The sequence below is a fragment of the Suricata suricatta genome, chromosome 9, assembly GCF_006229205.1.
Source record: "Suricata suricatta isolate VVHF042 chromosome 9, meerkat_22Aug2017_6uvM2_HiC, whole genome shotgun sequence".
NCBI classification, from domain to species: domain Eukaryota; kingdom Metazoa; phylum Chordata; class Mammalia; order Carnivora; family Herpestidae; genus Suricata; species Suricata suricatta.
Window position 1 is genome coordinate 75,638,167 of NC_043708.1, and position 27,886 is coordinate 75,666,052.

A 27,886-nucleotide genomic window follows, 5' to 3' on the forward strand; every position below is an offset into this window, starting at 1 on the left:
AGTGACACACTGGACCAGATGGACTTAACAGATATATTCAGAACATTTCATCTGAAAGCAATGGAATATACATTCTTCTCTAGTGCACATGGAATGTTCTCCAGAATAGATCACATACTGGGACACAAATCAGCCCTCAACAAGTACAAAAAGATTGAGATCATACTGTGCATATTTTCAGACCACAACCCTCTGAAACTCGAAATCAACCACAAGAAAAAATTTGGAAAGATAACAAATGCTTAGAGACTAAAAAAATTCCTACTAAAGAATGAATGGGTTATACACACACACACACACACACACACACACACACAATGTAGTATTACTCGGCAATCAACAAGAATGAAATCTTGCCATTTGCAACTATGTGGATGGATCTGGAGGGTATTATGCTAAGTGAAATTAGTCAGAGAAAGACAAATATCATATAACTTCACTCATATGAGGACCTTAAAAAACAGAACAGATGAACATAAGGCAAGGGAAGCAAAAATAATATAAAAACAGGGAGGGGAAAACATAAGAGACTCTTAAATATGGAGAACAAACAGGGTTATTCAAGGGGTGGTTACTGGAGAGGGTGAATAGGCTAAATGGGTAAGGGGCATTAAGGAATCTACTCCTGAAATCATTGTTGTACTATCTGCTAACTAACTTGGATGTAAATTTTAAAAATAAATTTAAAATAAATAAATATCTTAGTTTATTTATTTTTGAGAGAGGGAGAGGGAGAGAAAATCCCAAGCAGGTCCTGCACTGCCAGCAAACTGGCAACAAACCAAGAGATCATGACCTGATCTAAAATCAAGTCAGACGCTAGCCAACTGAGCCACCCAGGTGTCCCATATTCTTTTGATTATTTAATCTCATTTACATATGACCATTGCCAAGAGATGACCATTATTAAGGAAAATGAAGAAATGGTGTTTGGGATGTTAGAAACTAACAAAAATACTCTTTCATTATTAATTGAGAAGAAATATCACGATCTCTATAGGTTATTTACATTGCATCTTAACCAAAGACACATTCACTATAGACCTTTCAAATATTTTACACATGCAAAGATGGCCTTAAAAAAACAAACTTTAGTGCCTCAACGTCTTCCTGAAGAACAATTATGAGAATATTAGCTGTTTTAATGTCTTACACATATCACCAAGCAAAGATGAGAAAACCTCAGAATTCAACAAGATCTATGTGCTTATCATTTCTTATGGATATATCAGAAGTTGATTCCAAAGTCTTCTACTTTTAAGTAGAAAAAACAATATCTATTCCATTTTCATTCATACATGGGTGATAGCCCAGCCAGTTGTCAAAAGTTGAAGTATTCATGATATTTCCGAGGATAAAATTCATAATACTTATGTACTCAATTTAGGAGATGATGAAAAAAAGGACATAGAGACTGGTTAAATCGTATCTCTTCATATATGCCCCAAATCCATCTCCTTGGTTGATACCTAGCTTTTAAGCCAATCTATCTGTGCTACAGGATACTTCTGGAGGTGGAGGGTATAAAATGACACCAAGTTTATTTATTATTTAATGCTTAATGCAGAGAAGGACTTCCATTCATCTATGCTAAACATGGAGCTCTAAACTCTGACTTCTTAAGCACAGAAACTGTGCTTTGATCCACTTTTGTGTTCCCTGCAACCACTACTGCTGTCAGGAATCAAGAGATACTTTTGGAGTGAATATTATAAAGATACAATTATGACCTTGAATAATGACATTGGCAACTTTGCTAAAGATGTCTGATGAGCTCCAAACACTAGAAATTTTGAATCCAGACTCCCAAAATGGTATGTGATAGAATGCACAAAGACCAGGGCTGACTTATAAACTGTGTGTTTATACAGTTATGAGTATAGTTTAAAACAAAGGTTTATGACTAAAGATGGTTTGAGGAACACCATTAGATTAGATGTCAGCAAATCTGGCTTCCTAGCTTGGGTATTCCACAAACTGTGTTAACACTGCACTAGCTGCTTAATCTTTCTGTCTTGATTCCCTCATCAATATTTAAGATTAAATACATCCATTCAAATGCTCCAACAGTTCATGAACAATTAACTTGAAAATGAAAAATTTTAGACTTTTTGCAATTAGGTGGAAATCTACTTTTCCAAAGTGATTTCTTAAGTCATCAGCTCCCACCAGTCTGCCCTGTGCCTTGTTTGCTAGCTTCTGCCCCATTTCCTTCTGCTGAGATTTCCTGCCCACTCTGCTCACCTCTGTAATTCTTTTCTTTTTTTCTAGTTTATTTATGTTCTTGAGAGAGAGCATGCACCAGTGGGAGAGGGGCACAGTGAGATGGAGAGAGAGAGAGAGAGAGAGAGAGAGAGAGAGAGAGAATGACAGAGAGAAGCCCAAGCAGACTCCATGCTATCAGCATGGAGCCCAATGTGGGGCTCAAACTCATGAACCATGAGATCATGACCTGAGCTGAAGTCGGACACTTAACCAACTGAGTACCCAGGCACCCCTCACCTCTGTACTTGTTCACCATTCTTCAAGACCCAGACCACACACGTTGGGAGTTTACATGCAGTGTATGTGAGTGCTCAAGGACAGAGCATGACTGATTCCTTTGGATGCTGTCCCCAGCAGCCCCAACAGCATACGTTGTAGAGTCCAGCATGAAATAAAAGGAATACTGTGGCTTTCTACTCCCTTGATCCTTTAGACTTCATAGCCTTCACTGCACTCAACCCAAAATGCCAAAATTTCAAAGATAGGAAGAGAATGAAGACTTACATCCCACAAGTTAGTTACTGATGAGGCAAAAGGATCTGGTGCCAGCTTCCTCACATTTAGTTTGAACATACACAATGGTCTTGATTTGTTTAGGGGGTATTTAGAATTGGACGTGGCTGGGCTTAACTGCTAGCCAATCTCAGTGTTTCACTCTTAACATGCATAGCCCTTGGAAGGACAATGGAGGAGTCCAGCTCTGAGAATTTAAGCCAACTTATTTAAAACTTCCTCATTACCAAGGTATATGTGGTTTCTACAAAGTTATGAAAACAACTGGAGACTATAGGAAAACAACTTTCAGTCATCCACAGTAACTAATCTTAAAGAATTGTGAAATCCGATTTTAGTTCTCCCTTATGAGGAGCCGAAGTTAATCTACTTTTCACATGTGAAATATATTCATGATTCTGTCCCAAAGTGTAAAATTGATATTTAGTATTGTTAATTCCAAGCTAAATGTCACACTAATTCATCGGATGAACTTTGTGCTACTTGGAATCTTACCGTGCTCATGGGGTTGAAGCCAGCAATATATGAATTCACAGACTAAAATAAGCAGACCCTGGCCCCACCCCATGCCTACCAGAAAAAGAAAGATGAGAGACTTTTGTATGTTGCAAGTCCGGGTCTGGTTTATTTATAAAGCAATAAATATTAGAAGCACAAATAAATTGCACATGTGTAAACAAACTGTACAATGATTGATGAGAGATAAGGGAGGGTGGTTCGGAAGACTCCAAGAAGCGTAGCACTGTCATCCTGATGTAAGGGGGACTCAGAGAGAGGGCACCTTAGAAGCATTTGCGGTGGACGATGGACGGCCCGGCCTCGTCGTACTCCTGCTTGCTGATCCACATCTGCTGGAAGGTGGACAGCGAGGCCAGGATGGAGCCCCCGATCCAGACGGAGTACTTACGCTCAGGGGGAGCGATGATCTGCCGACAGAAAACAAAAACTTCCAGTGAACTCGGACACTCCAGGGCAACAGATCCAGAGAGACTCGCCAAAAAAATATGAGATAGGAATTTATCATAATGTGAGACATTTCATACCAGAAATTAATATGGCTGAATCAAGTTTTATGCACTGTCCTTTATGTCATTGTTGCCTGTATGAAAGTTCTATGAAATAGAACTGCCCCACTTCCCTGAACTACTAGAGTATAATGTGGCAACAAGCTATATGGATGATAGAGGACAGCCCAAAAGTTGGGGACTTGTAAAACGTGTTCAAAGATTGAGGGTTTTTTTTCCTTCCAAGATTTATTATTATCTACTGCTTGAAAATGTTTTTAGAGTCTCCCATCTTGGAAAGAGTGCTAGAAAAGCTAACAGGAAAAGTTTATAGGAGACAGGAAGCAAAATGTGAGTTCTACTTGTAATACTAAAACCCCACCCACAGGAGTTCTTTACCTTAATCTTCATCGTGCTGGGGGCCAGGGCTGTGATTTCCTTTTGCATGCGATCAGCAATACCAGGGTACATGGTGGTACCTCCAGATAAGACATTGTTGGCATACAGGTCCTTGCGGATATCAATGTCACACTTCATGATGCTGTTGTAAGTTGTTTCATGGATGCCAGCAGATTCCATACCTAGAAATAGGTAGTGAGTGCATTCAGGCCAGGGGCCCAGGGTGGAGGGAAGAAAACAGGACTCCTTTGTGTTGATAAACACATTTGTCTCCCATTTGTCTCTGATGCATATGTTCCTCTATAAGATACACCACAAGGCATCTGTGGAACAGGTGTGTCTAAAACTGCTGACGGCCAATCCACAACAGACTGCCAAGACACAAACAACTGTGTTTAGCACCTGTTTGGAGTGAACACTTGCTGTATCCATCAGATGTATGGAGATATATTTGAAAAGGGTGAGACAGACAATAAAGTTAATGCAATTTTTATTTATGGACCAAAACAAGATCCTGACAAGCTTCCTCTTAGAAATCATTCCTGAGGAAAGATGTTTGGTGAAATGCAAGGGTCCAGTTATTACTACGAATATGATTATTGTTGCATTTAATGATGAGTAGCTTCAGAGGGAAGTCCAGCTACTTGGTAAGGGAACTTACTGGAATAAGTCAGCACTTCTGAGTAATCACTCCTTTCCTGCAGATACAGATTATTCAATTACTCTTCTGTCAGAGTCTTTATTTGGACATGAAGTCACTGTGACATCCTTTATCATATCACTGCAACAGAACAGTATGTCCATCCTTGTAACGGGCCATCGGGATCTGAGGCTGAGCTGTGTGGGACTCTACGCTATGACTTCTTTTAACTTAAGGGCCTCTTTATCCTTCTTGATTAGAATAGAGTTTACTCTGGGACACCCCCAGATTTCTAGAGAAAAGCTGTGCGTGTGCGCCAGACCCTACCACTCACCGATGAAGGAGGGCTGGAAGAGAGTCTCAGGGCAGCGGAAGCGCTCATTGCCAATAGTGATGACTTGGCCATCGGGCAGCTCATAACTCTTCTCCAGGGAGGAGGAAGAGGCAGCTGTGGCCATTTCATTCTCAAAATCCAGGGCCACATAGCACAGCTTCTCTTTAATGTCACGGACAATTTCACGTTCAGCTGCAGATATAAAGGTTATCATGGTCAAGTTCTGAAGAATTGAGTGGGTAGATTCTCTGGTGGAGGAAAACACTGGACATGATGCTGGGGCAGCGGAGGTACACACACACACACACACACACGCACGCACACACACTCACCAGTGGTGACAAAGGAGTAGCCACGCTCAGTGAGGATCTTCATGAGGTAGTCAGTGAGATCCCGACCAGCCAGATCCAGACGCATGATGGCATGGGGCAAAGCGTAGCCCTCATAGATGGGAACGTTGTGAGTTACACCATCCCCAGAGTCCAGAACAATGCCTGTCAGGAGAAATAGACAAGAACAAAGTAAATCCCCAACGACACCACTGCTTTAGTTGTGTCAAAGCCTACTTCCAATCTTGGCTAAAAGATACTAGCACTGGGCATGGATCCAGATAAAATTAGATTCCTTACACACAAAGAATAAAAATGAGCATAATGAGTGCTAAATCTGAAGCCAGCAACAGCTCACCCTTCTAAATATTGTATTAGAAAAATTTCCCCAGGACATTTTCAAATGACCATCCCTTTTACCAGCCATTAGCACATTATGTAAGTATCCAGGCATGGTTTTCTTTCCTCCCATCCAACAAACAGTCGTTCCCTATTTTTTGACTCAGACCCCGTGGGAAACATTGGTTTTCCTTGGGGATGTCTGCCCAGGGACCATGATGGTATGGAACATATTGCGAGGTGCCTTAATGTGTGATGTCATATACTTCAGGAAAGGTAAGGCTCTGACTCCATGTGCGCTCAACTCTCAGAAATGCACGTGATCTGAAACTGTTGTTACCAGTCTCTCTCTCATCACGGACACCATCCCAGGAAGTGTGAGAGAACGGATCATCCCCTTTTCAACTGGGAGGCTGATTCATAGCTAGGCCAGTGCCTTAGGAATGTGCTTAATCAGTGACTGTCTCCACAGCCCACACATACCTGTGGTGCGGCCAGAAGCATACAGGGACAGCACCGCCTGGATGGCCACATACATGGCAGGGACATTGAAGGTCTCAAACATGATCTGGGTCATCTTCTCACGGTTGGCCTTAGGGTTCAGGGGGGCCTCAGTAAGCAGAGTGGGGTGCTCCTCAGGGGCCACACGGAGCTCGTTGTAGAAGGTATGGTGCCAGATCTTCTCCATGTCATCCCAGTTGGTGATGATACCATGCTCAATGGGGTACTTGAGAGTCAGGATACCACGCTTGCTCTGGGCTTCATCACCCACGTAGGAGTCCTTCTGACCCATACCCACCATGACTCCCTAGAAGAAGAAAAAGATGGGAAAGTCAAGCTTCTGCTATTTTAGGAATATACCTGATGCCTTATAAATTTACATCTAACTGGCCAAGTCAAGGAATATCTTATAAATACCAAAAACAATACAAAATAAAATTTTACCCCAATTTAGAAATATCATTTAAAATAAATCTAGTTCCTTCTCCCAACCCCAACCCCCACTCCCCAGGTATAATTCTATTCTTTAAAATATAACTGGGGAAAGGGGAATGAAACTACCTTACCAAAGAAGTACAGCCTCACCTCATTTTAAAAATACCATAACGCCTTCATTAAATTAAAGTCCATCACCCATGTCAACTGGAATATAAATGACTGAATTGATGACACATCATATTTCTCCTAAGAAAAGATTTTGACATTCATCAAGTGAACATAAAAAGGTGGGCTGCTATACCATTATCACTCCTCAAGTGAAATCCAGCCTGCCCAGAGCTGGCCTGCAGTGCCCGTCAGTCACCAGCACGGAGGCCTACAGCTCTCTGCCCTGGCAGCCTGTCTGGCCAGGCATGTGGCAAAGCCAGGGAGCGTGGCATTTCTTTTAATAAACAAGGTGGTATGTCACTATCACCATGGCACTTGCTGCCTCGGTCACGCCTGGCTTCTAAAAATGCAGCAGCCGGGAAGCAGATAGATTACATCCTTTGGGAGCCCAGAAAGCTGGCTGTGAACAGAGGGAGGAATGTGGGTTGGGTCCTGGTTGGTTGAGAGAAGTTATATCATTGCAAGTTTTGAACAGGACTGAAAAGGGAGGCCAAGGGACAAACTGAAGTGTGGAAGCAGAGTACTAAAAATGCCAGTGCAAAGTGGAGGAGAGAAGCCATTGACTTTTCATACAAGGAGAGCTGAGTCCCCGCAAGGTGGAAAGGGGCCCCGTGTACTTAGGTGCTGTGATGCTGGTTGGTGCGAGTATTGTTTGTCTTTGCTTGATTTGGAGGCTAATTAATCTTTTCCTTATTTGAGCTAAGCAGTTCATGAAATAGGAGGGTCAGGTGAGACATTTCTGGGTTGCTGGACTGAGGAGGAGTCAGGCAGGGGTGCAGAGTGCGGCTGGGGACCGCCCCAGGGAAGAGCAGGCCAGTCGGGGCGGGAGGTTTACCTGATGGCGCGGGCGGCCTACGATGGAGGGGAAGACGGCACGGGGCGCGTCATCCCCGGCGAAGCCCGCCTTCACCAGCCCGGAGCCGTTGTCGCACACAAGAGCGGTGGTCTCCTCGTCGTCGCACATCGTGGCACAGCTTCAGCGGGGTCTGCAGATGGAGAACCCGGCGGCCCGCGCTCACTGCCTGCGGGGGCGCTGGCCGCCTCCCGCCCGGAGGAAAGTACAGCAGAGGAGGGAACGCCTGCCGGCTCCCTTCCCGTCGAGGCAGAAGAAGAAGGGCGGGGAGAGGCTGCGGAGGCTGAGGGGGACGTGCATACAGAAGCGGAGGGGAACCCACCCAGGCTCCCTGGCCAGGAGTCACCCTCTGTCCCGGGGGCAAGGAGGTGCCGTCACCCCTTTAGCAAGTCCTCCCCAGCCCTTCACACGTCTGCCTCTCCACGAACCGAGAGCCCACTTGGGCCCCAACCACACACCCCCTGCCCAAGCCCCAGCTGGAGGGAAATGCGCACGAGAGCCGGGCCCCCAAAGGCCCCGTGGGGGCGGGGGCCGCAGGGTACAGGTTCTGCGCGCCCCTCTCTTGTGACGACCCAGGACAACAGAAGTTACAGCCAAATCGAGAAGTTTGGTCTTTAAAAGAAAAAAAAAAAAGTGGAGGTGCGGGAGGATCGGGGCTAGCTGGCTCAGGGTGGGCTGGGCGCTGACTCACCGTCCGCGGGTCGGGCTCGGCTCGGCGGCAGGCGCTGGGTGCCCGGCGCGGGGTGAGCCGTTTTATAGTGTGCTGACGGACGGGGTCAGTTGGAGCGGCCGGGGGCAGGGGTGGGGGGCCTGGTCGGCCACCTTGCCTTATTTGGTCGCTTTCGCATCACTGAGGAGCGCCCAGGCCATTCATGGAGCCAAGGGCAGGGGAGAGGATCAGCCAGGGGGCTCCCAGACCATGTAAGGAAGGGGAGGGGGCAACCAGGGGGGATGGCCAAATAGGGAGCTAGGGAGGGGCGGGCGGCGAAGGGTAGGGGGCAGGGGAAGACTGAGTGACGCCAGCCCACCTCCTCCCCCTTCTTGGATGGAGGTGCACCCTGGGTGTGCTGTGGGTTTGTTCCTCCAAAGCCCTGCCAGCCTGAGACAATAAAGGCACATACAAGCCGGACGGCTTGGCTCTCTGCCCTCTGCTGAGGGGTCCTGACAGCTGGCCCAGAACAGCAAAGGAGTGACAGCAGCTTCTCATCTTCCACGACTGGGAGCCCTGACAGTTCTCGTGGGCCCTAAAGGCACCACACCAGCACCTTTGGGTGGCCTGAAAAGGGGCACCTGGGACAGGTCACCCTTCTGGTCTAGTCCCCACCGGCCTGGGTGACTTGATTCAGGTTGCCGGGGCCACGCTCCTCTAGGTTAGAAAGTGGAGATTAAGCAAGGCTACCCTGACACCCCCCTCCCCACCCCAGCTCATGCATGGCTTAGGGTCTGGCTAGAGAAGAGGCTCAGAAGAACCACAGTGAGATCCTGGCCAAGTCTTGCTAGAAAAGAGGCCAGGTTTCCCCCAGCACAGATAGCAGGTGGCTCTCCTCCTGCTGCCAAGGTTTTGCTCAAATTCAGACTCCTGTCTTCAGGCTAGAAAAGGATCCCCTGCTGCCAAAGTGAAAGAAGGAAGGAATGCCAAAAGTAGCATGTGCACTTGCTGGTGGATAGATGAACATCCGTAAACCGGGAGCAAAGGCCTTTATTCCAAGTGGAGACAAGACTGAAAGAGCAAATATTCTTGTCAAGAATGTAACAGCAGCTTCAACCAAATGTACATATCACAAGACAGCAGTTAGAAAAGCAGAGCCTTGCCTCCACCCCACCCCCACCCCTTGAACTACTGAATCAGAATTGGCAAGGTGCCCAGTTGATTCCTAGGTACACTAGAGTGTGAGAAGCAGTGATTTAAATATCAGCTCCTTCCTGGAAACAGTTATAGAAGAACTACATCTTGGGACTTCAGAGAAGGGAACAGACAGATGACATGAACTGGGGAGAGGAGAAAGGAACAGAGGGACCTAAGAAGGGCACATGCAGATCACGGACTCGCTCTGGGGTGCCCTGCGTTCTGGGTTCTTGACTGGCACTTTGATTTTTAGTGCCTGTATTCCCCCTCCCACTCACACCAGTTAAATATAGAAAACTGGGCACAGGCATTCATCTCTAGAGTGGTCTTGGATTGATATGCTGGGGAGCTCTACTGATTAGATACTTGTCCAGACCAGGGAATGTTGGGCCCTCCCCGCTGAGCTCCCCAACCATGTTTGGGTTGGTCTGGAGAAGAAACTGGGGGCAGCTGGGTGATGGAGCCAGGTGAGAGGTCTGGCTGCGATCATGCCCTCCCACACAACACGCCTTTTACAATGAAAATGCCATTGACAGGATGCAAAGAGCAGAGCTGCTTCAGCTCAAGCAGTTGCAGAAGAACTAAGAAAAAGGAGAAATAAGAGTGGTGTTATAGCCAGACAGCCCTGGGTTCAAATCCTGGCCTTTGTCGCTTCTGATGCTTTTGGTCTTGGGCAAGTCACTTCACTTTCCTGAGCCTCAGTTTTCCCTTTTGAAAAAGGACACAATAATTATAACTCTTTTCTGGCAGGGGTTATTAATTATCAGAATGATTAGGGACAAGTGATAGAATCCACATAGAGGATACAAAGTGAATTGTTCCCATTACAGTTCAGGAATAGGCATTCTCTTGGAGGCACCAGTAGCTTTGTCTTTTGAAAAACTGGGTCAACTTCATTCATTTATTGATTCAGCAAATATTTATGGGGCAAGAACTGCGCTAGTCACAGGGATGCAGTGATAAGTAAAACAGAGCAGCTCATACTCCAGGGCAGTTACAGAAAAGTCAGAGCCACTTATGGTGCATGCTGGGGTGAGAAAGGAGGGAATCACTGGGATAGTCATGAAAAGAGGGATCCAAAAGAGGGGTCTGAGAAAGCCATCTTTTTTTGTTGCTTTTTAACATTTATTTATTTTTGAGAGACAGAGAAAGAGCATGAGCAGGGGAGGGGGAGAGAGAGAGGGATATACAGAATCTGAAGCAGCCTCCAGACTCTGAGCTATTTGTTAGCACAGAGCCCGATGCGGGGCTCAAACTCACAAACAGCAAGACCATGACTTGAGCTGAAGTCTGACGCTCAGCCTACTGAGGCACCCAGGCATCCCGAAGCCTTTTTGAAGAAGTATAACTTGATTGTCTTTAAAGTAGAGTAGGACTAAAATTCGTGAACATTTGTGTGAAGGCAAGTTTTGACCTGGGGTGGCAGATGGCAGCTTTCCAGGCTCCGGGCCATATAAGCAAAGGGAACTAACTCCTGGGAAGTCCAGTTTATCACTGAGCACCAAGACTATTGACCTGAAGCCTTTGCAAATAGTTGCAGGGCTCAGGAGGCCAATTCCAGCCCTCCCACCTTGGAATCAGTCTGCTCTGGGAGGGGTGGGTAGGTGGGTGGAACACTGAGCCCAGTTTCATAAGACAATCTAACCCCTTAAAACGTTTTTAAAACAGTTTCATTTCTCTCCCATTCAAAACAAAATGTAAGGGCACCGAGGTGGCTTAGTGGGTTGAGCATTCAACTTCTGCTCAGGTCATGATCTCACAGTTGTGAGTTGGAGCCCCACGTCGGACTGGCTGCTGTCAGCACAGAGCCTGCTTTGGACCCTCTGTCCCCCTCTCTTTGCCCCTGCCCTGCTTGTGCTCTCTCTGAAGAATACATAAACATTAAATAAAAAACAAAATGTATTTTCGTATGCATTAGCAAGAAAGAACACTGTTTTTCCCCTTAAAGATGTATGGTAGTTCAACATTTATTGTAATACTGCTCAATTTCCACATCTTAAAACTTTGAACCCTATTTTATATACTTTAAAATAGAAGTCAATCAGAAAGTAAGATTCAATGACTGATTTTTTTTTTTTTAGTACACACGTGAGATAGAGAAAGAGAGTGCACAAGTCAGGGGCAGAGAGAAAGAGGAGGAAAGAAAGAGAGAGGGAGAAGAGGGGCTCACCCAGGGCTTAGGTTTTTACCCAAAGCAGGGCTCCTACTCACTAGATGTGGGACTCAAACTCACAAACTCTGAGGTCATGACTTGAGCCAAAGTCAGTTGCTTAACGACTAAGCCACCCAGGCACCCCTAATTTTCATTTGATACAATTTTTGAGGGATCCATTTAATTTGAAAATTAAGATTGGCTTCTGTCACATTTACTTAAGTATGAACACCCTGTCCTCTATGGTGTAGCCTAGATATTCCTTTCTTTTTAAACTGTGGAAAAATACACATAACCTATAATTTATCATCTTAACCATTTAAACTTGTACAGATCAGCAGTGTTAAGTGTATTCACATTGTTAAGCAACCAATTTCCCGATTTCATTTTTGACGCAAATTTGGATTAAAGTGACTTTAGAAGCCAGGAGTGGCTGTGTCCTGCAGTGCGAGAAAGACTAGTCTATATTCTCTGAGGCAGGGAATCATTGTACCTGTTTTGCCAGAGGCCACTGAGATGAGCAAAGGGAAAAGTGAGGATGCACACCCAGACACCTGACTGCGCCCTGTTCTGACCACTACCCGAAATGCCTTCCCGGACTCTACCTGGACTGCTGTTTCTCAGAGTGGAACATTAGAACCACTTGCAGCCAAATTACAGGGACTGCCTAGTAGAAATCCAACTTCCCAGGTTCCACCCTGGGAGACTGAGTCTGCATTTTAAGTAAGCCACCACCTCTCTTTCCCAGGTGATCCGTGGAGGGAGAAACTTGGCTGCACTGCCTGGCTGTTTCTGTCCCTGCCCACGGAGCTCTGCTCAATGCTGCTCAAGCTGCCAGCACTGGCCGGAGTCCAGCTTGGCTGACCTTGAGCACCCCGTGGGAGGGAAGGCCGGGGCTTGTCCCCAGGGCTCTCAAGGGCCCTTGAGGCCCTTCTGGGCAGGGACAGGCCATGAGGCAGACGTGCAGGGCGAGCTCAAGGAACAGAAGGTGGGACAGTTCCTGCTGCCCTTGCCTCGAGGGAAGCCTGTTTGGTCCACCATCTGCTGGGATCTGGAAGGGAGCGGTGGGCCTCCTCCGGGCATTGGGGGATTAGCAGTCACTTATCTCAGCTGTTCGGCCATTGGAGGTGTCGCAGTATTTACAGAGAAGCCAGAAACAGACTGAGCCACACTTAATTCCTCCCCACAAGCCCTCCCCACAGCCCCTGCGGCCCCCCTGCATTCCTGGGGCAAGGAGGGAGGGAGAGGCTCTTTCTAGACCACACTGAGGGTCAGGAGCCAGCTTTCTGAAACATTTCTATTTTCTCTCCCTACCCGTTTGTTCACTCCCACTGCCCTCTGGCTGGAGCTGGGTTTCAGTTTTCATTTAAAGAAGAAAGTGACATGACGGTGAGGGTTGCAGGGGGCCCCCACACACACTGGTGCTCAGAATTCAATACCGAGGCATGCCTAATCTCTGCCACATGCTTTCCCATGTTTCACACACAACCACCAAAGAGATGAACCCAGGGGGAGGGTATTTCAACTCTCCACGGATTCTGATTTTGGCAGATTCTGGCAGTGGCTGCCTTCTGACATGATAGGACCAAATGGTGATGAACCATTTAATGAGATTTTGAAAAGGAGGACAAAGCAAGGAGGAAGGGAGAAGAGGAAGCAGGAGGCAGAAGGCGGGGGTGGGGTGGATTCTTCTGGAGCTTGCAGTCACATGGGTCTAACAATCTAAAAGCCGAATTTTCACTCCCTTCTATCCTGAATGTAAGTCCAGGAAATCACAAAGGATTTCTAATAGGATTTTTTAATTCCTTAAAAGGAAGTTGCCCTCCAAGAATGAAATGCTGATGCTCACAGGTTTCTGCTTGGAAGGTGTTTCTCTTAGCTCAGATTTGGCTTGCTCCCCACACCAGCAATAACTCTATTTATGGAGTTTCAGTTTTTCAAGTGATACCTGGAACAAGCCTGCGTTCCTGGAGAGCCCAGGTGTGCCGTTGCCCAACCTAAGCTTGACCGCGTTTCATGCTCATACACGTGCCAGAGAGACTGCGTAGGTGAGATCTGTGAGCTCAGAGATGACAGCCACTTCTCATTCACCTGCCCTCCATGGAGCCCATCGGTTCCCCCAGGCAAGGCTGGGCATTCATTCGACACACAGTAACAGTAGTAGGAATACTAATCACTAACATTTCCTGAGCACTGGCTGGGGGCCATGCACTAACTTGAGACTTCACACGGTGCATGGTCCATTAGAAGCTTTCTAGATGAAGCAAGACGTACCACCAGCTGCGGAATCTGAAGAACTGCCCTTTGAGGTGATGTCACCAGCTTCTGCTGAGGGCATGTGTAAGAAGCAGACTGCCCCTGTCACAAACTGAGGTACCACTGCCTTCACTGCAAAAATATTGTCACCAGAGTTCACCAAAGGACGCTCTCTTCTCTCTGAGGCCCTTAGAAAAGTTTCCTTGCTGGTTCTAGTACCAACAACAGCACTTCAGTGGCGGCTCAGATGGTTAAGCATTTGATTTGGTTTCAGCTCAGGTCATAATCTCACAATTTTTTAGTTTGAATACCGCATTGGGCTCTGAGCTGACAGAGCAGAGCCTGCTTGGGATTCTCTCTCTCTCTCTCTCTCTCTCTCTCTCTCTCTCTCTCTCTCCTCTCTCTCTGCCCCTCCCCCATGCTCACTCTCTCTCTCCCAAAAATAAATAAATAAGCTAAAAAAAAAGACAAAAAACAGTGGCACTCCTGTCAAGTAGCTGGTTTGTTTTGACTGTGTAGATCCTGAATCTAGTGACACACCAGGTGTTTCTTTAGGTAGGGGCTAAGCAAAATCTTAGAAAACCACCCATGTGGCCCATTTGTTAACGTGATTACAAATCGTTATAGTCAGTCTTACATACCCACTTCAACTTCTCATTTTTCTTTGTCTTCCATTGTTAACTTTTGTCTATCTTTATGAGCAGCCGTAAAAGTTTTGTGGGACAAAACAAAGGACGGATGAATAAATAGATAAGATTAAACTCTGGGGATGGTGGAGAGAATATCTGAAATTGGCGTGATCACCGAACACGCAGCCGGGTGTCCCAGAAGACTGGCATATGTCTGTCAGTTTCTTTCATCCCACTGCAAGTATTGTATTGCTTTGATACTCCTCTTAATTTCATGGTAAGTGTAACTGGAAATATACAATAACATTTCCCCCATCACAAAACAATATGTGCTTATTGTGGTAAACCGGAAAACACTGACCAGAAAAGTACAAAGAAAAAGACATGTCTGGTTGAGTTTTTTAAGCCCTATATTTCAGCATCCCTAAAATAAAACTAAATGTGATATAAAATTCATGAGGCCTTGGCTTCTATATCTACTCACCAGGCGCGGGACTGAAGAAAGACAGCCTCCTATTCTGGTAGTTTGCAAGAATGTCCACTTGTTCTTCAAAGACACATGCAATGCAAGGAATTTACATTTAAAGTATTTCTTGGCTTCACTATTATAATCTAAATTATCTCTAGTCAACAGCTGGAAGCAAAGAATGCCAAATTGGGAGCAGGGTCTGCTCTTAAAACTATACCATCTATATCTCACTTATATATTTTAGAGGGCAGGTGTTATTTTCCAACTCAGCTGTTGAGCTCTTTCAAAATTGCAATCTAAAAACAGAGATCTATTACGAACATAAAATTTGACCATATAAATATGTTGCTGAAGGCTTTGTCTTTATGTGGGGAGTTGGAAAGCAGTTATTTGGGGGAACATGTTTACAGTAATTGTATGATCAGTATTTCCCAGTTCCTCTTGGTTAGGGCTATAGATAACCAATTCCTCTCCCCTCAACCCCCACAAGCTTCTAATTTAATGTCATAAATTAGAAAAATAACAAAGATAAAGGCTTTGCCTAAAATCAGTGATCTGTATTAAGTAGGGGAAGGAAGCAGCAATGGTTTCTCCAAAATAAGAACAACTGAAAAGCCTTCTCTAGCTGTTGAGTGTGGATGCTGGTCCTCACATAAATATCTAGGGCTAAATGCTTCTGGCATTTCAGAGAGAAGAGCCAACCTTCAATAACTGAGAATGGAAATTAATCAGCCATGAAACAATGATGTGGCTTTGAAAGACTATCAGAAAAATCTCAAGCATGACTGAAAGGATGTAACAAAGTAAAGTATTACATTACCAAAGAAAAACCTGCAAGAACTACTGGATAGACTTCAGGTGAGAACATTCCTGATGGAAGAACAAGAAGGATGTCCTCTGTTCAGGTTACATTCTATTTAGATATGCAATATTTATAACTGCCACAAAAAGTTCATGCTGGGCCCATCTCTCCACTGTCCAAGAAGATGGATAAAGCCATCTTCTTCCTGGGTCCTTCTTCCAATGAGAAGAGCTCTTTTCCTGAGGGTGCAGAAAGGGAGCCCTAGAACCCTAAACCAAGCTGATCCTTCGGATTTGGCATCATTGGTCATTTCTGGTGTCTAGCCAAAGATCATATCATGATGCGGCAGGCTCAAGGTGGTGACTGGGGATGGGGAGAGGGGGCACGGGGATGGTGATGTGGGGGTGACTTACAACCCCTCTACCTTCCCGTGAAACCTGACATACAGACACTGGTACGAGGCCTGAGGCTCTGCTTTTACACTGGGCCAGAGAAAATCCAGGGTAAACATGGGTTTGTTTCATCCAGCTCAAGGGTATGGGCCCCAAAATGATAATGGGAAGGTCAAAACTAATCCCTTGTTTATTAGAAGAGCTCCAGTGTTCTAGAAATGCCCACACCTCAGGCTTAAATATTAAACCCTGAGATATCGTTCCATAACCTAGAACTTTAGGTAGTCAGATTTTCTGTGATCTAGAAGCTAACCTTTATTCTGACTACATAGGAGAGGTTAAATGTTAAGCTTGCCTACTTCCTCACCGGGAACAGGTTTGTGTGAATCTGAGAGAATCAGTCACGAGGAAAAGATTTATTGCTTTGGGGCTCCTTTGGGGCTCAGTTGGTTAAGCATCTGACTCTTGGTTTCAGTTCAGGTCATGATCTCATGGTATTATGAGTTTGAGTCCCGTATCTTCTCTGCATGGGTAGCATGAAGCCTGCTTGGGATTCTCTCTCTCTCCCTCTCCTTCTGCCCCTCCCCTACTGGTAATGTCTCTGTCAAAATAAAAAAAATAAACCTAAAAATATTTCCTGCTTCTACTTCCTATATTTGATAGAGGTGTCACATGGATGGATACAGTACACTTTTCCAAAGCATCTAATTCAGTCACAATCACGCAAACAGGGTTTCAAAAACTTCAAAGTTGGTGTTGAGCAGTGGCTAACAATGAATAGATGTTCTTTGTTTCTTCAGGTGATTGTGGGTGTAGAAGCTCTAGGTAACATTTTACAATGTCACCACACTGAGACCGTGATATACATAAATACACCTTTTCCTAAAAAATGTACATGGTAGAAAAAAACAGGGTACCTGATTGTCAGAACCTGTGTCATTTCCAGTTAAATATCTCTTACCCTCCCTGTTTCTCTGAACAGTGTTTCAATTCTCAGCAGCAACCAAAAAAGCATCCCTTTCTCAGTAACTAGTTTTGAACAGAAGGTTTCAAATAATTTCCTGGGAAATTGAGGCTTGCTTTCACCTATATGGAAGTTTAAGAATGTTCTTAGTCTCTCATTTTACAAATCACTTAGCAAAATTTTGCAGATGAACAAGCTCTTTGATTTGGAAAAGCATTATTGTTTTAAAATGTTTGTTTTTGAAAGAGAGAGATTTTGAAAGTGGAAGTGGGGGAGGGGAGAGAGAGAGAGAGGGAGACAAGGAATCCAAAGCAGGCTCCAAGCTGTCAGTGCAGATCCCACTCGGGGCTAGAACTCGTAAACCATGAGATCGTGACCTGAACCAAAGTCAGATGTTTACCCAACTGAGCCACCCAGGCACCCTGAAAAAGCATTAATTTTTTAAAGTTTATTTATTTATATTGAGAGAGAGAAAGCAGGGGCAAGACAGACAGAGAGAGAGAGAGAGAGAGAGAGAGAGAGAGAGAGAGAGAATCCCAAGCAGACTCCATACTCTCTCAATGTGGAGCCTAACTCGGGACTCAATCCCACAAATGGTGAGATGATGACCTGAGCTGAAATCCAGAGTCAGATGCTCAACCAACTGAGCCACTCAGGCACTTCTGAAAAAACAGCGTTTTTAACTAAATAGAAACAAAATATTGATGCTTATGGTGCAAATGTAGATATGAACAGGAGGAAACATCCAATTTTGTAACTAAGTAGGGTTCCTTTGAAATCAAGATGTGGCTTTTTAATCTGTCCATTTAATCAACATTTATTAAATGCCTTCTCTGGGTAAGGCACTATACCAGGTAGAGCAAGGAATACTAGAATGAGTGACACAATGCACACCAGGAAAACGCTTACACTCTTTTAGATAGTCCATAAACCTGACCATCCACCACAAAGACCTGTGCTGAGCAGCATAAAAAGGTATTGAATCAAGGTGAGGGGGGCCACTGGGGAGAGGGGGAGAGTCCTTCTCATGATGCCCAGGCAAGACTTCACCTTCTGTGGATTTTGAACAGAGCCTATAAGAACCAACTAATTCAATGGTTCTTTCCTACCCCAAACCACACCAATTCAGCATAATTTAGCAAATGAGTTTGAAGGGGGTCAGCACTACTGAAGGCCAGCATTCAAAGATTTAAAAACAACAAAAACAACTGGAGATTTGGTATAAAACTGACAAGTTTTAGTATATTGTGCTGTATTAGTAAAATTATTTTCTGTCCTTATAGTTTTTTTAAAAATGAGGAGTACAGATGAAGATATGTTGTTCCCTCCTGGAATAATTACAGTTTGGTGAACAGGCACGCGCTGAATGCCCACTGCACACCACAAGGTGCACTTCTGGGAAGATGAATTTCCAGGTTCCATGCAAACTCAGAAATAAGCACACTGCTGAAGGCGTCACTGAAATGGCCTTTTCTTTTTTTAAATATTTACTTATTTTGGGGAGAGCATAAGCAGGGGAGGGGCAGAGAGGGGTTCTGCCTGACGGGCTGACAGCAGCCAGCCAATGTGGGGCTTGAACTCATGAACTGCCAGATCATAGCCTGAGGCAGAAGTTGGACGCTCAACTGACTGAGCCACCCAGGTGACCCGTGAAATGGTCTTTTCAAGTGAAAAGTGTGCGTGTATGTGCATATATGAGTGTGTGTCCATATGTATGCATGTGTGTGCATGCATATGCATGTGTTTTAAAGGGTAACCCCATCTTAACTGAAAGCTGGAACAGATTTGAGAGAGTTCTTCCCCACTTACCCTAAGTTCCCCCATGACCGAATGAAAAAATCTCCTGGGACTCAGAAGTTTCAAGTTTGCTTATACACAGAAAACTTTGACTGCTGGGGCACCTGGGGAGCTCAGTCAATTGAGCATCCAACTTTGGCTTAGGTCATGATTTCAGGGTTCATGAATTCGAGCCCCACATCGAGCTCACTGCTGTTAGCCCAGAGCCTGCTTCAGATTTTCTATCCTCTCTCCCTGTTCTTCTCCCACTTGCACACAGATGCTCTCTCTCTCTCAATAATAAATAAAAATCTTAAAAAAAAAAAAAGAAGAAAACATTGACTGCTGAAATCTATTTTTTAAAAAATCTAACCAAATAAACCAAAACTATTACCCAGCGGAGAGGATGTTGAAGTGCAAGAGAGGAAGGGACCTACCACATTTTCCATTTTATATTTATGTACCATTTCATATTTTTTCAGAAGCATGTATTAGGTTTTACAAATTTCAGAAAAAAGGAAAACAATCTAATTTAACACCCTCTTGCTTAAAGTGTAGCATGTTTTTGTCTTGCTTACCCAGTGGAGGTTTCTATATAATAACATGCACATATGTGAAGAAAGACATTGCCTCTCTGAGAGGTGTTTCAGACATTGTTCACCAGTGGTGCTGTTTTAAAACTGTCCTCATATTTGGTCAGTCATCCAATTCTGCTCCAAGATGTCTATGTGCAATACAATCTTTTTCAGCTAGATTGGCTAGGTATTAGGTTTCTGACACCATGGAAAACAACCATTGTTTAGAGAATTAAATGTGTCTACATACACTCACACAAAACTGCAGAGAAGATAATTTTATATTCTTTGATGGTTCAGAAGTTATTTACAGAATATTCTCATTTTGAACACAAATTCTTGTCATGTGCCAAGGTATATGACACATGCATATCTATGAGACATAGAATATTGACAGATACAGAATACTGAGCTAAACTAAAATTACAGCATCCTAAAAAGTTGCTTCCATGAGTTAACTGTTGGTATCAACATACCTGCTATCTATTTATTTCCCTTAAAAATCAAGTATAGATCAGATCTCTGGTTCCGGCCAGGATGGAACACCCTATTCCTTCCAGGTGCTCCCTGCTAGAATTGTGACATAGTGTATTGAATAAACATAAGAAGAGTCAAAGGAGGAAAGAAGAAGGTGGGCTGCCTAGGGACTCTGGGACATGAGAAATAACATGGTGAGGAATCTAGTTTCTTTATTGCCTCCCATAGATCCCAGGCTGGGTACTATAGTAGCTTCCATCCTGGAATCGTCTAGGCAGAGATAAAGTAAGCTATGAGAAACATCTGTTCCTGCTACTCAAAGAACCACCAAACGGGCCGCCTCAAGCATAGAAAGGCTTTTTGTCAATCTTGCCCTACTCTAGCCAAACATTCCTAGAGAACTGTATCCCCCTCGCCCTAGGTTCAGTGCGGTAGAATCGGGAGCTGATCTTCTCTCAACCCCTGCCTCTGCAGAAGCAGGTGGTAGGGCTCCAGTTCTCCTGCCCAGTCACAGTGGTGGGACTGATCCTCCATTTCCTGCCCGTTGGAAGCAGGCAGAGTTCCTCATCTCCCAGCAGGGTGGTGTCACCAGGATGACATAAAGGTTCCTATAGAACAGGTGGAACTGTTCTATATTTTGGTGGCCACGTGAATCTGTGTATGCAATAAAATTGCCAAGCACTAAATAGACGCACGGACATATACATGAGTGCATGTAAAACTAAGCTGGTGATATCTGAAAGCGCTGATGGATTATACCAAAGTCAAATTGCTAGTTGTGATATTGTGCTATACTTACGCAAGTTGTTGCCATTGGGAGGACACTGGATAAAGGTATAGGGGATCTCTGGATTATTTTGTACAATCTATAATTATCTCAAAATATAAAAGTATTAAAAGTCAAGTGTAAGTAGTAACAAAATTCAGTTTTTTGAGTTTTCCAATCAGTTTGATTCTGAATGAATTAGTTATATTCAGGTGATCATAGCTTATGAAATTTAAATAGTTGCACTAAATATATCACATTTCCTATATTTATAGCAGAAGTATTGGCTGACCCAATATAGGTCTGGCATGTGGAGTTAGGCACCATTGGGCTAAAGAGGTTCCAATGTCCATGGGCATGTGTGATGAATCAGGTGCTGATGCCAGAAGGCAAACCCCAGGGTGATGAAAGATCCTCAAAAGAGAACCGATACCCACTTAAGGTGGAATCTGGCACAGGGAGTAGACTCAGCAACAGGACCTGAAGACTGGAGAGTAGTGATGTTTCCAATTAACAGCATGGTAGCTATTTACAACATCCCAACTGAACTACTCCAGGAGGAAGTGAACACTTGGAAGCAGAAGGCCTCAGCTGGGAGCACACAGTAACAAAACAGAACTTAGAAGGGTGGGAAGTGACGCTCCTGCTCTGGTCCAGATCCACAGCAGAACAGTGACTGAAGCTCAGCCTGAAGATCAGAAGACATCTGTGAAGCCTGGATGTTGGTGGTCAGGAGCAAGTGACAAAGGCTGTGCAAATGATAACCAGAGTGGACGGGGCTGGCATTGGCTAGAATAGCACAGTCTGTACTTTATCCCCAGTGCCTAGGAGAAACACCTTCAGTGGCTCTTGGAAATGCAAAAGAGGTGAGAACCTAACTAAGGCAAGAGTATGTGAAAGCAGGGAAGGGAACAGTGAGAGTTTTACAGATAGGAGTTATCAAGCCAACAAAAATCTAGGCCAGTTGTTCTCAACCTTGGCCACACAAGGGGTTGGGGTGGGGGAGGGACAGAGTTGGAGCATAGGATCTGACAAGGAAGAGTGGCCCTGCTAAACAGTCCAGGCCTTCAGCTGAGACCCACAACTGGGGTCAAGACAGATGGGCAGTAAACAGACTTTGAGTCAGCTCCGTCCCAGGATAGTTTAAAGTGATTGGCTTTGTCCGTCAAAAATCAAAAGTAAATACCCTCTGGAAGAGTCTAACATCTTGCAAGCTTGAAATTATCTCTACACGTTTTCATACATAATGCCTGGTGTATAAAGCAGTATTTGGCAAGATCACATAATTGAAAACTCCTAAGAAAAAAATGGACAATGGAAAGAGACCGCTGGGAGATCCAGATACTGAAGTTATCTGACATACATGATAGATATGTTTTAAAACACTGATTAATATATTCCGGAAAATAAATGGCAAAATAGAAAATTTCATCAAAGAATTGGAATTTGTTAAAAAGAATCACACGAAATTCTAAAACTAAATATATAACAAATGAATAATGCAATAGATGACATTAAGAACAAATTACATAGTTAAAGAAAGGATTAGTGAGTTTTAGGGTAGGCCAGTAAAATATATTCAGATTAAAGCAAAGACAATAAAAGAATGCCTGGCTGGTTGAACACTTAAAATTCAGTTCATATAATTCATCACATTAATGGAATATAGCAGAATAATCGTATGATCTGTCCGATATATGTGGAAAACACATTTGATAAAAGTTAACATCTATCTACTCATGGTAAAAACTCTTAGCAAACTAGAAATAGAAAGAAAATCCTTAACCTAATAAAGAGTATCTACAATAAATCTATAAAAATGTTGTATTTTATCGCTTGTTTCCTGAGATTATGAATAAGACACAGATGTCTCTTATTGTCACTTCTATTTTACATTGTACCCGTGCTCCCAAACATGCAGTAAGGTAAGAAATATATATAAAAGGAATAAGAATTGGAAAGGAAGAAACAAAGCTGTCATTAATAATAACCATAAAAAGTATAAAAGGATTTGTAGTAGAACTATTTAATTTAGCAAGTGAGTAACAGCAAAGTGAGAGGACAAAATACAAAAGTTAACTTTATCTCTACATGCCAACACTAAACAGGTGAAAAGACAATATTTGAAATATACTATTTAAAACAGCATCAGAAAACATCCATACCTAGGATTAGATCCAACTAAAGATATATAAAACTGCTACTGGTAACATTACAAAATATTAGTGCAATAAATTAAAGAAGACCTAAGTAAATGAAGAGATATGTCACACTTATGAGTCAGAAGATTCAACATTATAACACTGTCAATTCAACCTAAATTGATTTTTAAGTTCAATGCAATCCATCCAATTACTAGCGGTGTGTGTGTCTGGGTATATGGAAACATTAATTCTCAAACTGTATAGAAGTGCAAAGGGCCAAGAATTGCTAAGATAACCTTAAAGAACAACAAAGCTCAAGGACTTGCCCTACTGGATAGCAAGAGTTATGACAAAGCCAAGAATACAGAACGCTGTATTTGTGCAAGTTTAGACAAAAAGTTCAGAAACTGACCCATACGTAAATATATTCTTGATTTTGACAAATGCCCACTTGCACAATACTGAGAAAGTGAGGATCTTTTTAATAGTGTTGGGTCAACTGAATAACCATATGAAGAAAACAATGAATCTTGACCCCATCTCACATCATATACAAAATTCAGTTCTAAGCAAATTGTGTCTAAATGGGTGAGTTTAAAGGATTAAGTTCTTAGAATATAACAGGATAATATACTGATTACTTTGGATAGGCAAAGATTCCCTTCAGATATATATGTATTCGTATACATACATACATATATGTATATGTATATAAATACATATATATATATAATTTATTTCTTTTGGGGGGGGAGAGAGAGAGAGAGAGAGAGAGAGAGAGAGAGAGAGAGAGCCCAAGCAAGTAAGGTGAAGAGAGAAGGACACACAGAATCCTAAGCAGGCTCTATGCCATCAGTGCAGAGCAGGATGCGGGCTCGAACTCACAACTGTGAGATCAAGACTTAGTCTGGTGTTTAACTAATTGAGGCACCTAGGTGCCCCTAGGCAAAGAGTCTTAAACAGAAACACTAACCATAGAGAAATAACAACTTTGCTTCAACAAAAAATCTCTTAGGGGGAAAAAACACTGGGAAGAAAATATTTGCAAAACACACATCCTACAAAAGGCTTAGATTCAGGCTCTGTAAAGAATTCCTATAAATCAATGAAAATAAGATAAACAAGCCAATATAAAAATGGGCAAAGACTTAGATAGGCACTACACATAAGAGGTAACCCAGAGGCCAAACAACATGTGAAAGTGCAGTCAATCTCAATAGCAACAGGGAAGTGCAAATTAAAATTACAATGAATTGCTGACACAGAACAGTGGAATGACTAAAATTTAAAAGATAATACCAAATAAAGCCAAGGAAGTGTTTTATTAATATAACATTTGCCTTGCTGTTCTCCATCCCTTGACTTTTGCCTCTTTAGCCAGACAGTCCTACCAATTTAATCTCCAAGACTCTTTCTGTCTGTCCCTCTCCCCCTGCAGTAATACCCTTAGCCCTCTGCCCAGAATATCATCTCCAATCTTAGCTGCCAAATCATGTTTCTCCTTTTCTTCTAATCTCTGTTGGCATTCCCTGTTAAAAAAATCTTTCCAACATGACACCGGGCCAATTTGACTTCCAAAGCAAGAATAAAGTCCTTCCTGCGCCTCCATCCCTAGCCAGTTCCTGCTCTCCCCAGCTCCCATCTTCTAGACAGGTACAGGTTGCTTGTTCTCTGTACACTGGAAGTCACACACACATGAGCTTGGGTGAGGTGCCTTTAATATCATTTTTGTGCTCATCTTTTCTTTCCTTTTGAAATTCAGGTTGCCAAAGGGCAGGAACCCTAGTGTATATCTCCCCCACAGCCTGCTAATCAGTGACAATTTTGATTGAGTCAAGCTAAGAAAAATGAAATGTCCTTAAGAACTTTCTTTTTATTCATCTTAAAAAGGAATGTTTATTCTGTATTTTGATTATTAAGAAGGTTTGCATGCAAAGAAAAAAAAACCTAAGAATTTGGCCTTGAAAAACAAAGGATTGGGGAGCCTGGGTGGCTCAGTCGGTTGAGCTTCCGACTTCGGCTCAGGTCATGATCTCGCGGTTCGTGGATTCAAGGCCCACATCAGGCTCTGTGCTGACCGCTAGCTCAGAGCCTGGAGCCTGCCTCAGATTCTGTGTCTCTTTCTCTCTCTGCCCTTCCCCTGTGCATGCTCTGTCTCTCTCTGTCTCTCAAAAATAAATAAAATGTAAAAAAAATAATAAAATAAAAAAAAAAGAAAAACAAAGGATTGTATATTTTCTGAACCATGAACTAAGAAAGAATTCTTATTCTGTGACAAATTCTGTCGTTATATCGAAAAAAAAATTAAGGTACCTGTAAACTGAGGAAAGGACAGAAAGGGATACAGAGTTTCTGCCATGGGCTTAGGGTGCTCACGTAAACACTGTGTCAATACGATGGAAAACAATTTAACCTTGACCAAACAAAGGAGGGAAAAATCATATCAGAGACCTATGCTAGACTTGTCACTCTGCCCTGCCTTCACAGTAAGGGCCAGATTCCTATCCTGTGCTGATTTATGGACTTTTTCTAGTGGAAAGTAGGATGCCAGTCTCACCTCCAAAGTGAATTTGAGATACTTGATATAGAAAATATTTAAAAAAATGGAAATCGAGATAAAAGGCAACCAACGCACCACCAAACTTCTTTTCATTAAAGTGTCAGCAAGTCTTCAAAACTTATGTCTCCTGTTTCATATAAATGAAAAGAAAGTCAAACAACACAGGGCCAGGAAAATAAGCACCATGTTTATAATTAGAAGCTCTTCCAGAGATCTGGTCACGTCCGTGTGTGAAAGGATAGAGTGTGAGCATTTCATGAGGCACCAGGAGGTTTAAAGAAAAATCCTCTCTTCAAGGAAAAAGTCCCCTACATAAGAAAAATGCCTGCATAGTTTGGACACCCTGCTACCCAACTGTGCTGCCCAAGGTCCTGGAGTATCCTGGAGTGGTGCTGGAGGAGTTTCCATGAATATTTGCTTTACTCCCTTCTCCCAGTTCTGTTGAGCTAGTTACACACTCATTTGGGATTATCAAGATAGTTATTTTTCCCTTTAGGTCAGTAAGGGTAAGCCTACTGTATTCTAAATGCACAATATTCTTGGTTACTTAAATTAGATTGGAACCAAATCAGTTGATCCTTTCTGGTGGCTTAAGCTGGTGCTGTGATGAAAGGGTGGGGGCACTGGTGCCACCACTACTTCTCCAGCTCCAGTTTTAGACAGAGAGACAGAGAAGAACACTAACTGACACACTGGAAGCATTACTCAGAGGGCTACTGAGGAATCCGACAGTGGAGAGAAAATGTATAAAGTGAAAAATATGTATTATTTTTATCAAGTGCCTTTATGTATGTGACTGTCCTAAGTCTCCATAGCTGGAACTCCACAATGGATAGACCACATCTCCTCACTAATATTCATGTGAAGAAGGTATACGACACAATTCCCAGGGATTTTGGCCAGACTCTCTGTGTTGAATGGGGAAAGAGTTTACTACAGGTGATCAGGGAAGACTTCCTGGAAGAGGTAGTATTTGGTCTGAAGGTCTGGGTAGAGTGCAACAGGAGGACAGGAACAAGAATGGCATTACAAATAAGATGCACAGAAAAGGAAAGCCACAAAGCTGGGGAAGTTCGAAATGCTTTCAATGGAAACTAATGAGAGTGCCTGGATGAAGCATAGAAATTTGGGGATGAAGCTTATTAAATACATTTAACAGTTTAAATAAAAAGAGAGAGATGCCTTCCAATGGTACACTTCTTTATCAGAAACATGTTTTTCAGGGGTACCTGAGTGGCTAAGTAGGTTAAGCATCTGACTTTGGCTCAGGTCACGATCTCACAGTTTGTGAATTTGAGCCCCACATTGGGCTCTCTGCTGTCAGTGCAGAGCCTGCTTCAGAGCCTCTGTTCCTCTCTCTGCTCCTCCCCTGCTCATGTGCACACCCTCTCTCTAAAATAGATAAACATTAAAAAAAAAACCTTGTTTTTCAACCAAAATGATAATGATAATATCAGAAACATAAAGGTAAATCTAAGCCACCAGAGGTCTCATTATTATTAAATGAAATATCCATGTGATTGAGGAAAAAGTTCCCACGCTAGCTTAACGCACTGTCTACTTTCTCTAGGCTTATATCCCAGCAGATAAAAACTTACAGGAGCAGCGGCCGCCTAGTCATCTTCATATGTTTTTCTGGTCAGTTCAGAATTTTATTCTCCACATTACTTCACATCTTCTCCATTCTCTTTGAACCTTCAATGAACTCCCACTCTTCAGACAGGCCTGTGAAAAGAAGTTCTAAAAATGAAGGCATTGGATGAGTCCCAGTTACTGCCATGAGTTTGGAATGAGGTATCTCTGGCAACATTTTCTAGCATCCTTTTTTAGGACGTCCATTGTCTTTTCCTTTCTTAAATTTCTCCTTCCATACTTCACATATACTAACCCCAGGGCTTTCTCCTTAGATGTGACTACTCTCCCACAGTGGTGGGCTGATAAACTGGCTCTCTGAAAAATATAAAGTCTGGATTTGTAGTGTGTGTTGACTTCTGTGGTAGAAATACTCTCAACCCAGCCAATTTCAAGCTACCACCAATTTGAAATATTGAACAACCTGAGAGCTTGGAGTCGGCTCTCTCTCTCTCTGGGCTACCTGCACTGCACTGTGTTCCCTTTTCATTCTTCAGACAGCTCTTCCCATGGGCCTCTACTCCGGCCTTTGTAGAGATTTTGCACTTGATAATAGGGGTAACAGCATCCAGAATCAGCTGAGTGTCCTTCAGTCACTCATGTTACACCTGTGGGCTGCTAACCCATGTATGCTACTGTTCCACATGTTAGGATTAACCTTTC

At 43.4% G+C, this 27,886-nt stretch overlaps 1 protein-coding gene across 1 annotated transcript; it reads right to left on the reverse strand.

Annotated features, from left to right (window-relative positions):
• Positions 1-3,374: 3,374 nt before the first annotated feature.
• Positions 3,375-8,582, reverse strand: ACTC1 (actin alpha cardiac muscle 1). Its single transcript, XM_029952008.1, has 7 exons — positions 8,475-8,582; positions 7,766-7,916; positions 6,307-6,631; positions 5,488-5,649; positions 5,156-5,347; positions 4,182-4,363; positions 3,375-3,704 (listed from the first exon to the last, which is right to left on the reverse strand). The coding sequence occupies exons 2-7, from the start codon at positions 7,892-7,894 to the stop codon at positions 3,561-3,563; spliced, it is 1,134 nt and encodes a 377-aa protein (XP_029807868.1). The 5' UTR covers positions 7,895-7,916; positions 8,475-8,582; the 3' UTR covers positions 3,375-3,560.
• Between the last annotated feature and the right edge of the window lie 19,304 nt (positions 8,583-27,886).